At 34.2% G+C, this 16,516-nt stretch overlaps 1 protein-coding gene across 1 annotated transcript; it reads right to left on the reverse strand.

Annotated features, from left to right (window-relative positions):
• Positions 1,066-5,653, reverse strand: LOC109849728 (probable inositol transporter 2). Its single transcript, XM_020419592.1, is given in 7 exon segments — positions 1,066-1,834; positions 2,308-2,901; positions 2,974-3,081; positions 3,715-3,901; positions 3,903-4,039; positions 4,337-4,407; positions 5,433-5,653. Coding segments are annotated over 7 exon segments (1,710 nt in total). The 5' UTR covers positions 5,566-5,653; the 3' UTR covers positions 1,066-1,354.

Raw genomic sequence — 16,516 nt, forward strand, 5'->3', positions numbered from 1 at the left:
GTTATGGTGCTCTGCTGCTACAATGGTCTACTACTTGGGATGCTTTTAAATTTACTGCAAAGTGAGGGGGTTTTATGCACCCATTCAAGATAAATTACACTTAGCTACTCTATTGTTGCCTGACATTGCACCAAAACACCCCAAGTTTGAAACCCTACACCTAATTATCCTAGGGTTTCTGAAAAAGTTGCACTCTAGGAAGTTCATGGGTATCAGAGTGAAGCTTTTTAGAAACTTTAAGATATTTATTCAAGTGTAGGTTCCAAACTTGGGGTATTTTGGAGCAATATCGAGAAAACAATAGGGTATTTAGGTGTACTTTACCCTTTCAAAAATTATGAAGTTTAAGTTATAAAAGTTTATGCACCCACATTATTTGTTCTGTGGAATACTCTTATACATCTAATTATTTAGGATAACACCGACGACAACACATACATCCAGCTTTTTGGGCTGGCTGCTGATTAATGATTGTAACAGACAGTAAATGTGGTTTATTGGAAGCAACTGATTATAAAATGTAATTATCAAGGCTAGCTAATATGTTTCTTTAGTTGCAAATATGCACTTTTTCCTGAGATGGTGGGAATTCATCATTATTAGTATCATCATAACTACTACTTACTCTTAATATTATTACTACTATTTATTATTTCTATTATTATTATTAGGAAAAAAATGAGTTTGTGAGTTTGAGGTGAGCCACCAAGAGATACACGTGCGATGAAACCCACCTTATTTGTCACATCAAAAGTATGAGACTCACCACTTACTCTCTTAGTAGCTCATTTTGCTGAATGAGCCATCATCTTACAACCATTAAACCTTTATTATTATTATTTAGAAAAAACATATTCCATTAGTAAAGAATTAACGAAACAAGTGAACTAGATAAAAGGAAAACAAACACAATATGGTCCCCGATTGGATGGATAACATAACGTCTGCAATTACTTATGAATATACAAAATGTTTGCAGTTAACCTATCTTCCTTTTTATTTTATTTTTCTTCTTTCAACGAAAATATCTAATAAACTGAAATGTAACAGAGCAGTAACAACAACAAAAAATAAATAAATCAATAGACGGTAATATACTGAACCCAAATCCAAATCACATTAGATCACGTATATTGTTCTAAAATCATGCACATCATTCTAAACATCAGGACAGATAACAGGACGAAAAGAAAGAAGTTTCTTTCTTTTCCTCTCACCATCTTCTTTCAAAATTACTTGCTGTGCAGACAAAACACAAACAGGGGTTCAGTTCCAGTTATAGAGACTGAAAACGTCTTCTATCATAGTTCAATCATGCTCTTATTCATAAAATCAATAACCATTAACATTAGTATCAAGCTTCCAATCTCTTCGCTTGCTCTGGCTTATTACTCCAAAACCTCCAATGAAGACTCCTCTCATCGAGCATCGCTTCAACCTCCTCTATCGGCAGTCCCTTAGTCTCTGGCACACAAACAATCACGAAAAACAATGCAACCAACGAAATCACCCCGAAAATGAGAAATGTCCATGACGTCCCTATCGTTTCTGTTAACGATAAGAATGATTGTGCCACAATGAGATTTGAGACCCAGTTGGCTGTAGCAGCAATGCCTCCACAAACTCCTCTGAACCTTAAGGGATAGATTTCTGAGTTTACGATCCAGGGTACAGTTCCCATCCCGGGAGAGAAGAATATGATGTATAATGCTAAACCGACCAACGCAAGCCAACCAAATCGACTAGGGCATCCTCTAGTGTACCAGAGCCTGCCTTCTCCATGGCAAGTGTCTTTGACTGTAGAGTTTGATATCCAACATGCACCCGGGAAAAGCTGCAATAAAGCATTTTTATTAGAAAAACCAAAATTAAAGTAGAACCCATGTTCAAATCTCACCGGCCACGCATTTAAAGAGGATCTTAAAAAAGATTAATTGCAGATACCCCTGTACTACAGGGAGTTAAACCATTTATTAACCCTATATTTTTGTTTTATTCGCACTTAGATTCTTGGATGTTTTAACAGAGTTATATCATCAATGTGTGTACCCATCAAGTAGGTGTCCGGTTACGGCAATGTCTTTGAGAGAGATCTATTGATATTTCAATGTGTTATGTAAAGACTCCTTGTTTCAGTTAAAAGGTACAAATACAGAGGTAGCTCTATTTAGATCAGCAGCTCTAGGTAATAAGCGGCTAACCTCCATAATATAAGGGGTTGCATAAAATTATATCAAAAATTTATCACTACCTAGAATAGCTTATCAATCCATGAAAAAGGTATTCAAACTGTGTTATTTTCATTACCTTACTGCTACTAGAAGCACAAAATCCGCATTCTGGTGACGAAGCTTTCAAGCAATGCATACAATCCCAATTCGACGATGGCTGAAACGCTGGACAAGTAAAAGAACCAATCTTCGCTGTCTCTGCAGCACTAATTGCTGGTGAATGCGTAGTAGTCTGCTGAAAAACTGCAGTTAAAACTGCAAGAGAAAGAACCACACCGGTCAAACTTATAATCAAAAGCTTCTTCCTCCCAGTTCGATCAATGAAGTAAATACTAACAATTGATCCAATTGCATTTAGCCCAGAAGTGACGAGCGAGAGAGCGAGTGCAGTTTGGTTCGAAGCAAAGCCAGCAAGTTGAACTATAGTAGGGCTATAGTACATTACAGTGTTGATGCCCACAAATTGCTGGAAGATTTGAAGCCCAACTCCTGCCAGTAATCCTCTTCTCACTGTTTTTGTTTTCCAGAGCTTTATGAAGCTGATCTCCTCTGCTGAGCCTTTCTCTTTAATTTCGGAGGCTACCGATTCTTGAAGTGCTTGGATTTCAGTATCTACTTCGTTCGCTGGATAGATTTTTTTCAGAATGGATTTTGCTTCTGCTTCTTTTCCCTGAAGATGAATAAAGAAGGAAAACTATAGTGAGATGTCCGCCGAGTATTTGTATTGAATTTTGGATTATACCTTTCTGTAAAGCCAACGAGGCGATTCTGGCAGAAACATCATGAGGATGAACTGCAAGAGTGCAGGAATTCCAGCGATCCCAAGCATCCACCTCCATGTTCCAGGGGCCTGAGAATGAGGAATTATGAACATAATTACTGAAGACTCCCTCATATATATCCGTAAGATACTACTGGACAAAAAAATTGATATTTGACAACATCATATGTTATTCTAAAACGACAAATGGTTCCATAGTCAACTCATTAGACTGTAAGGTTCTGCCTTAAAACCTGAAGGTAATGGATTCAAGTCTCACAAACAGCCTTTTCACATGCGGGGGTAAGGTTGCGGATGTCTGACCCTCCCCAAACCCACATTGTGGGAGCCTCGTGCACTTTCTTGATAGTAACTTTGATTATAATTATATTTAGTTAGGAGTTGCCCAAAATATTTTTTTCGATTTACCGAATCACACACTATAATATACTCTATGTATAAAAGTTATCTCAAACATTTTACAAAAATTTCTTTATACAATTTAACTATTAATGTTTCACGTTGAGCATTTACAGATATTAACTATATCATGCATACACACATATAAATGTGTCTATGACTGTATCTTGTGTCAATGTCACATACCATATCCGGTTTCTGTGTAATCTAAGATTTTGGCAGTCAACCGGCAACGAATGTAAACACCAACCTTAATTCTGTTATAAATAATTTTACATCAAAAACTCAAATTCAGTTCTTTACCTTAGTGAATGCCAGATTTATAAGGTAAGACAAAAACTGGCCACCAGTGATAAGAAAACCATTAGTACTAACAAGAGCTCCTCTGACTCTGGCAGGAGAAGCCTCTGATATATAGAGAGGAGCAGTCATTGATGCCATACCGACACCAAGGCCAACAAATATACGGCCTATGATGAGAACTGTCGAGAGCCATGATGACAGCTCCAGTAAAGAAGAGGGCGTCAGCGACTAAGATGGATAGTTTTCGTCCGAATCGATCGTTTGCCCATCCTCCGATGGCTGCTCCGATGATTGCACCTGCGACAGCCATGCTCACTATGATCTCCTGTAGAAACCAATAAGATAGAAGTTTGATTTAATCATTTTCTGTATTATGTCGAAAAAGACATGGAAAGCTTTATTTGTTTATTTATCTTTTTTTTGGTCAGCAGTCGTTGATTTTGTAGCAGTCAAAAAGGAAAACATTGGAGATTTCGTTTAAATACACGATTCCGCCATAATTCGAATTTTATGCTGTTTGATATCTGAATGGAGATTTTGTAGTTACAACCAATTTTGTTTATTTCGGTGCAGCAGGGTGCATGTATGCAAAAAACACAGGGAATGTAGAGGGGGGTTTTACCTGCAACCAAGTTTTCCTGTCAACCTCCGAGAAATCATCTCGTATGTAAAGCAATGCTCCAGAAATAACCCCTGAACAAAATGACTTACATTAGACCACTGAAAATGCACCAGGGAAATTTTCAGGTTAATATCTGAGCGGAGTTGTCAGTCCTTCAATGCGTTTAACTAAATTCCATTAGTAAAAGAGATAAGGCTATCAAAAGCTCAAAGTATTTGGGCTTCTTCTCTCTCATGAGAAACTTGATTATCATTATATTATTCTGATCACTCAGAATTTCGATTATAGCGTGCAACTTTACTGAAAAAAGTGTAAAGCTATTTCCACAACCACCAATATGTCAAACTTCAAAAAGACACAGCCAACCATACACCACAAATCTTATCACCAACAATTCCTCCAATTGTTTGATATCCTCTAGCTATCTAAATACAGTCTGCCTAACATAATCGAGATATTGCACTTTTTGCTTCATATAAACTTTTTCAGCCTTCCAGTTCCTTCTTGGGTGCCTTTTTGTGAGCCGAAATCCATTTTAATTAGAATTTCTTGACCTTCAATGATTAAACCTGAATTGCTCCGACGATAGCATGTCCCGCTACAACAGAAACTACAGTGAAGGTTGAGGGTTACAAGTTTACATAGAGGAAATTTTTTATAAGAACAACTAGCTAGGTGGTGTTCAACACTGTTAAGATAAGATATAATGATTGATGTTCTAAACTTTATGTGAGTCCATCCTAATTTCTATGCTATAATCTCTTGTAATATTACCCTAATGCTGAAGTTAAAACTCCTATAAGATCATACATCTCGCTGTAAAAATCTGATAATAAAGCACAAAAGAGGATAGACAATGAATTGTTAGCTATCTGGATAACGCAAACTTATAAGATCATGAAGCAAAACTAACCCACGTCATCCTTTCGATATAAGGATCATCTAAGTTCTAGTATTTGAAGCGCAGAGAAAGAGAGAGGAACAAAAGCTAATCAAAACTCTCTAGGACATGAGAAAAGGTAACAATGACTTAAAACTAAAAACCCGCAAGAAAACAAATCAGATAAAATCCTGAAAATTGTATAAAATCCTCAACCTGTATCATAACCAAAGAGCATTCCACCAATTCCAGCAGTGAAAGCGAGTCTCAAAACATATGGATTCCTCCATGAAAGAGAGAAGCACTCCTTGAAAGCAGAAGCATCTGCTTCAATTAGTCCCCCCTCCATTTTCTAAGCTTATACAAAACTCACCGCAGAATGCAGAGGCAATTATAAAGAGAGCTTATCAATAGAAGGACAAGGAATCGCTTAGGATTTGAGGAATCTGAAACAGGGGAGTCAAGTTTCCTAAAACAGAGGAGAAATACAAATGGGAAATTATAAGATAAAGTGTCGTAATTAAAGAGGGAAATGAGGAGATTGATTCTTAGGGTGGCTTTGTCTACTTCTCCTTTGACTATGATTTATTCTGATGAGGTTTTTTCCACTTCCCATTTGACTGTTGTTTTGTTATTTATATACTCTAAATACAATTGTTAAGCATTTTTGTTGAAAAATTATCTATTAGTGAACAGAGTAAATATTATACTATGAAGAAAACAAGTACTAACAAACACCCATAGAGAGAATCTTTTGTAACTAGGGAATTGTTGTAGATAAAATTATTTTTAGTGCATGTTTGCCTAGAAAAGATTTATTTTTTGTGCAAATTATATAGTGCATGAATTTGGTGCATCCCCATGAATCCATGTTTTGGGCTGGAGAAGCTAAGGTGCAAAGAGTACGAAATTAAACATTTTACTATTTTTACATGAAATTATCAAGGAATTACGTCTGATTCAATAAAAAGGATTGAATCGGGTTATGAAATGAACAAATTGAACATAACCTTCGGGGGGGAAATTATTATTTGCTATCCCATAAGGGCTTACAATAAATATAAATAAAAGAAGAAACAATTCACATGGCAAACTTCATTAAAAACTTTGATACTTGGAAGGATGTAGCCTCTGCACATGGATGAAGAATAATCCAAATAAGCTATTTTTGCCTGCGTTGGTTTGCGCAAATTATTGTTTTCAAGTTGGAAGTAAACCTACGAAGGGCCAAAATCTTGTTCATTTATTGGATTGATAGTGATAAATAATAGTTAGCTATTAAATTGCACATGTTGTTAGTTTCTTTGTAGGTTAAGAGGATGTTTGATTTACTACGGTGTCAATTACATTCAATATTTGAGACCATTTAGACCAGTTGTGGTTATTTATTTCACAGGGACTAATAAATTTAATTGCAATTGCAATTTAAAAGACCATTAAATTACAACCAATATTTGCGCAGTCTACACGCAAGTCAGAGTTGCAATCTTCTGAGGTGGCAAAAGAAACTTAAATTCAAAATTTTACAATCAATCCCAACAAAAAGTCCAAAATATTTTTATGTCACCAAAAAAACGACTGTAATTACAAACCGTAAAATTTTAAAATTGAAGAAAACAACTGCTTATGACAACAATTACGACAACTCTGCTTGCATCATTCCATGCAACTAGCACTTTGATTATACTAGAGTTGCAACCAAACAAAAAGCCCTTAAAAATGTAACCTAGAAGCAATGTTACAATAGGAGTATGCCAATATTAGAAGCATATGATTTTATCAAATTTCGTCATTTTCATTGAATAGGAGTATGCCAATATATTAGAATCATTTGAGGTTACTAGGTTGGCTCCTTTTTTTTTCTTTTTTTCTTTTTTTGGAGTTGATAATGTTTGGCTATTTATTATTGCTCATTAAATCTCATTATGTTTTGGGTCATTTTCCTTGTAACCGTCAAGTTAGTGCATTGGTAGGTGTGAGTGCTTTGGGATAAGGATATTATTGACTTATATTTGGAGTTGTAGGAAGAGTCAATAATTCTGTTTGGTTGGTGAATTTCTAATTCCTAGTCCTATATATATCCACTCCCTTGAGCACCCTGGTCCGGTGCCCCCCCCCCCCCCGGGGGGCATTGGCTGTGTGGATATTATTCACCAGTGTCTACATTTTCCAATTTAAATCATTAAACAACAACTTGTGTTGATCAGAGGAGATAAGTAACACAAATTTTTAAGAGAGCTTGCGGTTGAGAGGTTTAAGAGGGTCTGAGGGAGGCGAGGTTAGTGGTTTCCCCATTTGATAAATTATAGGGTTAATTGCGGATAGACCTCCTATAGTTCTATTGTTACATATGAACTCACAGAGTGAAATGTTTTGGACTCTTTTGTTCTTAGGTGGTCTATCAATCTGTTAAGAAAAACAATTTTTTACCTTTCTCGGAGGGTAAAGAGTCAAAATAATTTCACTCAAATCAACTCTTAAACTATATGATGGGTCGGCTCCATCTAATATGTTGTTGTGCTAGAGAGAGAACATATCTCTCGTTGCAATTATCTCTGCTGTCCGATTGCATCGTATCATATATACGCGATCCATGAATATTTGTATTCACCTTTACTCCAATTTTCTTGTAAAATAAATAGTGAGATTTTATAGGATCTCATTGAATTTGGATTCCTACAACTATCTACTTCAAGGAAGATAAATAAGGAATTATCTCAGAATCTTATCTCTATGGAACAAAAAATATATATATAAAAAAAAGGAGGTACTAAGGATCGGATCGAACTAGACGACACCAAGTACCAAAAGATCTATACTCAGTTTTTTTAGCAGAAGCGATTGAATATAAAAACTGACCAAAAGTGAATATAGTGATTCCTATCAGATAACTTAAAGTATTAAAGAACTTCTTTACAAAAAAAAGTACTGAGGTCATAAGCACAGTAGAATATACAATCATGCCTTTTTTAAAAATGTCAAAATTTTAAAAGGGGTCTTCTTGTGGCACTAATTTGAGAAACATATTTTGGGTCAATAACAAATCTTAATGAAAAGTGAGAAACAGAAAAATAATAGTAATAAAATCACCCCAAAATGCCATTTAAAGCTACAATTTTTAAAGGCAACAAATTAAAAGTAGAAGCTAAACCTGTGTCATAACCAAAGAGCAAGCCCCCAATTCCAGCAGAGAAAGCAAGTCTCCAAACAAAAGGGTTCTTCCAAGCTAAAGAGAAGCACTCTCTGAAAGCAGAAGCATCTGCTTCAATCACTCCTCCCTCCATTTTTTTTTTTTTTTTTTGAAAAAGGTTAACTAAAATGAGAAGTTTACTACAAGAGCTATAAAATCTCAGGGCCTTATATAATGATATATACAATGTGACAGAAAGGCAAGAAGAGTTCAATAGGGAATTTAGCTCTCTGCTCTCTGTGCATTTTGTGTTTTTATTTTTGAGAGAGAGAGAGATAAAGTGAGAAAGGGAGGAGGCCAAGTGTCATGGAGTGAGCAAGAAAGAAAGATACCAAAATGACTTTTTTGTCCACTTTTTATTGACTCCAAATTTGTTGGCCTTATGCATAACGGAATATATAATGAATGAACATGAAAATGAGGTCAAAACAACTAGTTACTTTTTTGTTCCATAGAGATAAGATTCTGAGATAATTCCTTATTTATCTTCCTTGAAGTAGATAGTTGTAGGAATCCAAATTCAATGAGATCCTATAAAATCTCATTATTTATTTTAAAAGAAAATTGGAGAAAGGTGAATACAAATATTCATGGATGGCATATATATGATACGATGCAATCGGACAGCAGAGATGAATGCAACGAGAGATATGTTCTCTCTCTAGCACAACAGCATATTAGATGGAGCCGACCCATCATATAGTTTTAGAGTTGATTTGAGTGAAATTATTTTGACTCTTTACGCTCGGAGTGAAATTATTTTGACTCTTTACACTCCGAGAAAGGTAAAAAATTGTTTTTCTATCTTTATTATATTAGTTTTTTATTACCGATAAAATAAAGCTAAGGTCTTTCCTAGAAGAATGACTTAGCATGTAAATGTATTGAGTTCTTACTGCAAACAGTAATACTGTTGTAGGTGTTTAGTTAATTCAAGTCTTTTGAATGGAATGCATGGACTTACTTCTCATAATGTCTCTACCGAAAATAATTGAAATTTAGTGAAAAAGGAATAAGAGGCTAATTTCTTAAGAGTTCCACTAAGTTTCATGTGCACATGTAGTGTCTAAAGTATCTACGGCAACCACATAGTATGAAATGGACTTGAGAGAAGCATTTTCTAGGTGAAAGCTGATCATATTCAGCTTTATTTATTTTATTGAAATATGAGATATCTAACTGGCTTTGGGCACATTGTGCTCTTTGGTCTACGTTGCATTCATTCATGTAATGAATAAGTAATGTGTTGCTCTATTTGTTGGTGTTGGAGATCAACGACGACGAGAGGTTCGTCCAATTTTTTGGATTAGCTACGTGAATTTTATTATATTCATATCTATTTGAAATTGCATGCACGAATCTTACTTTTCCATTTAATTATGTTTTTAACCAAGAAAAGATATCCATATATTGCTATATTTTGCTTATAATACAATCTCCTATTGTACAAAACAAGTCTATCAGAATGCAACATTTTAAATACTAGTACTTTTGCGATTGTATATAGGATCTCTTCCCCAAAAGTAAGACTTAATTAGCTGCTGCTGTTGTTTTTTTTAAATCAAATACATTGTTTGTTTTTATTTTTCTTGTAATGAATTTGGGATTGTTATATAGTAAAGATGAGCCGAATGTGATTCACAAACTTATGTTGATTCGCCTGCATTTGTGACTTTTAGTCACATATTCTCAATGAAATACATGTGCAACCAAACAAAATTTTGTTGAAATATTTTATCTCTCATGCAGATACACTTTGGGGCTGTTAGGTTTGTTGATTAATCTTGATGCATGTCATGGATTTTGAAAACTCCATAACTAAAATCATGTTTTTTTTGTGATGTATATTAAAGAATGTTTATATGAGAGATAAAAGGCAATCAAATTTTGTTTGGTTGTACATAAATTTTATTGAGGATAAATAATTATATTCATAATCCGGTTAAAATCAACATAATTTTAGGGAATTATATTTGATGCGTTTATAACCTATGTGACAACCCCATATCCGTGTATTAAATAAAAATAACAAAATAACAATATATTTGCTTAAAATCAATAGTTTTTAATTTGCAGGTTCCTTCTTTTTAAACGCAAGAATGTAAATGCATGAAAACAAACATCCTCTTTAATATCTAGTATAGAGGACGAACAGCATTTTGGGTAAGGATTTTTCTAGATCCATAGCATTGCATCAAAATGCAATCTTAAAAACAAAACAATCCCACCAAACAATCCCCTTATTGATTATGGTATACTTGGTAAAATTCATCAGTAGAGATTTGCGGGTGCTATTATGGAAATTGATTATACCATATTTGGTAAAAACATGACTAAATGCCAATAAAACAATATTATTCCTTTTAAGGAATGTAATACGATTCAAAAATGATGATTCGCTAACTCTGGAATCTAACCAAATCCCTAGACAGTGCATTCACAATTAATTAGCCAATAAATAATAAATAAAAATACAATTAATACTAGAAAATTGATCCCCATTTAAAAAAAAAAGGAAAAGGAAAAGAAAGAAACGTCTACTAGAAAACAACTTCAGCCATTTATCATTGCAAAAGGGTTTTAACCCATATATTATAATCAACATGAAACTAGAAGCAATTCAAAAAAATATGAAATAGATTAAATCTACAAAAATAAAAAAATATAAAGATAAGGATTTTTTTTGAAATAGACCTTTTCAAAAATAAAAGTATCAATTTCGACCTACTTGCAAAATATTTATCAAAATTGACATAGTTTCAGCCCCGTCAGCAAAACTAGGTCGATTTTGATAAACAAAATATTTCTGAATGCCACAGGATTGGCAACCCCGTGAAGTTAAATTGTGTTTTAAACTTCCCGGAATTCCCAGTCCCGTAGAGTTCGCGAACTTTTATTTTTTCCAAAATCGACCTAGCCCCAAAATATTTATCAAAATAGACCTAGTTTCAAGCTAGGTCTATTTTGATAAATATTTTGTGACTACGTCTATTTTGGTTTTTTTTCTTTTTTGGGAATAAATCTTATTCCAAAATTTGTCCTAAAAATAACCTGTATCATATCCAAAGAGGAGACCACCGATTCCTGCAGTGAGAGCGAGGCGAAGAACGTACGGATTCCTCCATGCAAGCGAGAAGCACTCCTTAAACGCCGAGGCACCGGCATTTGGAACTCCTCCTTCCATTAACCTCTTTTTTTTTTTTTTAATCAACACTTTTTTTTCCACGAAAGTGAGAGCAAAATAAAAATACAGAAGATGAGAGTTATATGGCTTATTAGACCAAAATGTAAATGATAAATGAAGATAAAGGATAAGTGTGATGGTTTGTTGTGGGTTATAAATAACTCCACAAGGCACGGATCGAGTAATGATGTTGAGATATGGGCGGGATTTTATTTCCAACCATTTGTTTACTTTTAATCTCATTAATTAATTAATTTCTTTACATAAAAATGTACTTGCCAAAAAAGTTTTGCTTTGAAAACATTTGTCTTCTCGAACTTTAATATGTTCGTATTTTGACATCCTACAGTTTGAACAAAATATTTCTCTCTCTCAAAAAAAACATATTAATAAATAAATAAAACATTGTGCTTATCACTTGGTTATTTTTGGATCCATACTCTCATTACTCATGTAATTTTGAAAGATATTTCTAATTAATTAATATACTATATCTAACTCATGAAACTTGTTATTAGCAAATGAAAAACATTACTCATCGACATTTTTCCTTCTTATTGTAAATGATTAATTACCAAGTTTTTAGAACTTTTTTCCAACTAATAAAACTTTTTTCCTTCTTATTGTAAATGATAAATAAAACATTTTTGAATTTTATCTTCAAAATTCAGGATCTGAACTTTCAGACTTATACTACATTAAAATTAAAAATTAGAAGTAATGACAGAAAAGTTACATTTATAATAGATACAATAATATATTATATTTCTTCAACAAATTGACTTCACTATTTGGCATAGGAGGAAATGCCAAAAGGACCCCAAATATGGGACAGGGGGAGGGGACAGGTGAGGTGTCCCCTCCCCACTGCATGATACACTGTTCATGAACAGTGTATCATGCAGTGGGGAGGGGACACCTCACCTGTCCCCTCCCCCTGTCCTATATTTGGGGTCCCCCTAGCACTACTCTTGGCATAGAAAGCGCCCACACAATAGGATGTTCTAATAGACCCCTACTCCTATAATTCTTAGTCCTGTAATTTGAAACTATAATTGTTAATGTATGGATAAAGGGGTGTTTTCACTTTCATTGCTTAGATAGTTATATATAGTTGTTATTGAACTTTAGGGACACCAAGTACTCCCATAAAAAAAACGTAGAATGTAAGTTATTTGAGACAAAGTAATCTAATCATAAATAAAGAAATGAAGAGGGGGGGTGGGGGGGTGGGGATGCAAAATCTTGATTGGGGAAATTTTGATTGATAACAACACGAAAATATTTTAAGCGTAAAAAAATTAACAGAACAACACAAATTTTTGTTTTGGTTGAGAAAGTTATGGAAATAGAAGTGATGGCCACTAAGTTAGGCTTGCCCATTACAGGTACATATATAAAGGGTGATGAAGACAAGAACAAAGGACGGATGCATCTAGAGAAAATTAGAGAATTTCTCATCCTTTATAATAATGATTACTTAACATTATTAGCTGCAGTTGCTCCTTTTGGCTCGCTGAAAAAAAAAATGAAAAGTTAATTATATGGAGAAATTTCATAAAAACCTTTTAGATGAGTCATTTTTTATGTTAACCGAACCATCCCAAATTAAAAGCCAGAATCATACAAGGTTTATTTTCACCATAATACGGTTTAATAGAGGAATGTTAGTCAACTCTCCAAATCACAAGCGCTATCCGTGGTGGGTTGTTCAACTGAGATTCAAAAGGATATGTTTGTGGATATATTAGATTCTCTCAAATTAACATCTATGCCGATAGGATATAATTGCAAATATAATATGATTTTCTAATTTTTATAGTGGAAGAACGTGGATAAGAATTTAAGTAAAATATTTGGATTTGTATCCTGATAATCCAAATATACATCAATTAAATGCTTAAATTTATTTTGATCTTAAATTACTGAAACGGGGCCAATTTTTAGTTTTTTTTTAAATATATTACATCTCGTGAATTGCATAGTTTTCCTTATCCATTTTTTTTTTGTATTGGCTTTGTACCCGTATATTTTTTTGAGAGAAAAACATTGGATATACCATGTTCATTAAAAAACCAAAAGAAGTACAGATTATGTAATTACAAAAGTTAGGATACGAACTGTATCCGATTGTTAGAAGATAAAAAATAAAGTTTCTAATACTAGGGATGCATAACCTTCTTCTTCAGAGATCTATGAAAATGAAGAGTGAGCATTGCCGTCATTCATCGTAAACATAGATATAAGGAAGAACAAAAGTCGATTATACATATAGTAGATAGAAACTGGATGTTCTATTATCTAACACGCAAAAGATAAAAACATAAGACTAAGTATCTGATGTTTATACAAAACTGATATAAACTCTCGTAACTTTCATCATGCTCCTAAAAGTCCACGATCATCTCAGACGTTGCTCCTGGGTATAGGTTTTTCCTCTAGACTTACTGATACACGCTGCACTTTTTATCCACTTCCAGCACCTAACCAATCAATTAAGCCAGAAATGACATAGTTAATAATAGTAGAGCAAGAGAATACTTTGTTTTATCAAAAAGAAATTTATTTCTTGAAAGCCATAAGCTCCAGAAAACTAATGATAATATGCTATGCCATAAGCTGCATTTGATGCTATTCAGTTTCTCTAAGGGTTGAAGTAACTCATTCAGAGATGTAGGCCAAAGGAAGGGAAAATAATAACCCATGAAGTGTCTCCATACCTGTATTGTTAAAGAACAAGAGAAGAAAATGTGATATCTTGTTTCTAAGTACAATCCACATAATGGACATGTTGGATTGCCTGTCCAATCTTTGGCAGTGAGATTATCTTTGCTTGGGATGAATTAAATTCCAGGTAAGCATAAAGAATGGAGATAATATTCCTCTAGAATTTAAGAAGGTATATAATGACTTGACTGAGTAGACTCCATTTGCTGTAAGAGACCAGTGTGGTTTATCTGGTATATTTGAGATACTTCTGGAACCAATTAACTTCAAGAGATCTGTTTTAGAGGATATAGATATAGATGCGATGCTTCTTTTCAACAAGGGGTGCCAGTGCCATTGGTGATCATGTAAAATGCCTTGGCTATGTATGGAGACATTTGAAGAGAATGAAAGCTCATACAATGAAGGAAAGAGACTAGCTAAAATGTTGCAACTAAGCCATTTGTTTTCCCAAAATCTGATCCTATCACCTTTACCAAGTGTCCAAGATATGTGATGTAAAAAAGCATTTTTGTTGGATAGGATTACATTCTAGAAGGGAGAATAGGATGTGTTACTTAGTTTGGTTTGTAGAATTTCACCTCTTTTAATGTACAATTGATGAAGGAATGAGCCTACTAATGATTCTCAGTCCAAACATTTCCGTAACCATTTGGATAGTAAGGATATATTGAAGATCTTAATATCCTTAATTCTCAAACCACCTTCAGATTTGCTTAAACATACCTTTTTCCAATTAACCAAACACTTGAAAGAATTGGCCTCTGCTTTACCAGACCAAAGGAAGTTTCTTTGAATTTTGTCTACTTCATTGATTAGCTATTGTGGAAGCTTGTAGAATGACATGAAGTATAGAGGTATTGTCGTAAGCACAAAATTCAGTAAAACGAGCCTTCCACCAAAATATAGACAATTGCTTTTCGAAGAAGCCAATTTTTTATGTAGATTTTCCAGAATTGGTTGCCAGTCAGAGTTAGACAGAGTGCCATATTTCAGAGGTAATCCCAGGTACTTGATAGGGAGTTTATCCATTTTACAATCAAGAGCAGAAGCTAGATGATCTCTGGTTGGAATTTTGCCAAAGTAGATAAGAGATGATTTAGAATAATTAATTCCCAGACGAGACAGTTCTTCAAAGATGTAGAGGATTGATTTGAGGATGTTTATGTCTCTTGGTGAGCTTTTAACAAAAAGCAAGGTATCATCCGCAAACTGAAGGCTACGAATTTGGTTTAGGGGTTCCTTAATGTTCAGATTTGATAGTAAACCTTCTTCCACATTGTTCATAATTGTTTTAGACAGGACATCAACTACAATGTTGAAGAGCATAGGAGATAGGGGATCACCTTGTTTAAAGCCTCTTTTACAAGAAAAGAATTTTGATGGAGAGCCATTGACCAGTTCTGCGCAATTGGAGGATGAAATGATGTGATGAATCCATGAGCATCATTTATTACCAAAACCCCTTGATTTGAGTAGATTGATAATGACCAATCTATGGAATCAAAAGCCTTTGCAAAATCAAGTTTGAGCATAGCAACCTCCCTTTTCCTTTTGGAACAGAAATGAATTATCTCGTTTGCAATAAGAATAGAATCCAGAGTTGATTTCTCAGCTTGAAAAGCAGATTGTGTTAGTGTAACCAGATCTGACATATGAGGAGATAACCTATTTGCAAGAACTTTTGTGAAAATTTTGAAGATACAATTGATGATGATGAAGATACAATCACTGATGAGCTCTCTCTAAGCTTGGGAATAAGCGTGACAAAGACTTCATTCACTCTGTGCAGGGATGATGAGTATTGTTGGAAATAATTCATAAGAGCAATAAGGTCTGATTTGATCAGATCCCAGAAAGACTGATATAACATCATAGAGTAACCATCAGAACCAGGAGCTTTGTTTGAATTCATGCTAAAAACTGGTTGTTTGATGTCAAATTCTGTGAAGGGAGATTCGAGCGCGGAAAGGTTTAGGTCTTGTTGAGGCCAATTTATGGATATGTTGTTATTGTTTTCTTTTCCAAAAAGATTACGTTTATCATAGTTTAGAATGTAGCTTATCATCTGGCATTCTCTTATCTTGAGAGCAGTATGTAGGCTGTCTAAAAATCACTACAGATAGTTTATCCCCATCAGACACCAATGATGGAAGTTACAATCTGATGACTTCCAGAAGGCTACAATTTGAAGAGTTT

Source organism: Asparagus officinalis, chromosome 7, assembly GCF_001876935.1.
Source record: "Asparagus officinalis chromosome 7, Aspof.V1, whole genome shotgun sequence".
Taxonomy (NCBI): Eukaryota; Viridiplantae; Streptophyta; class Magnoliopsida; order Asparagales; family Asparagaceae; genus Asparagus; species Asparagus officinalis.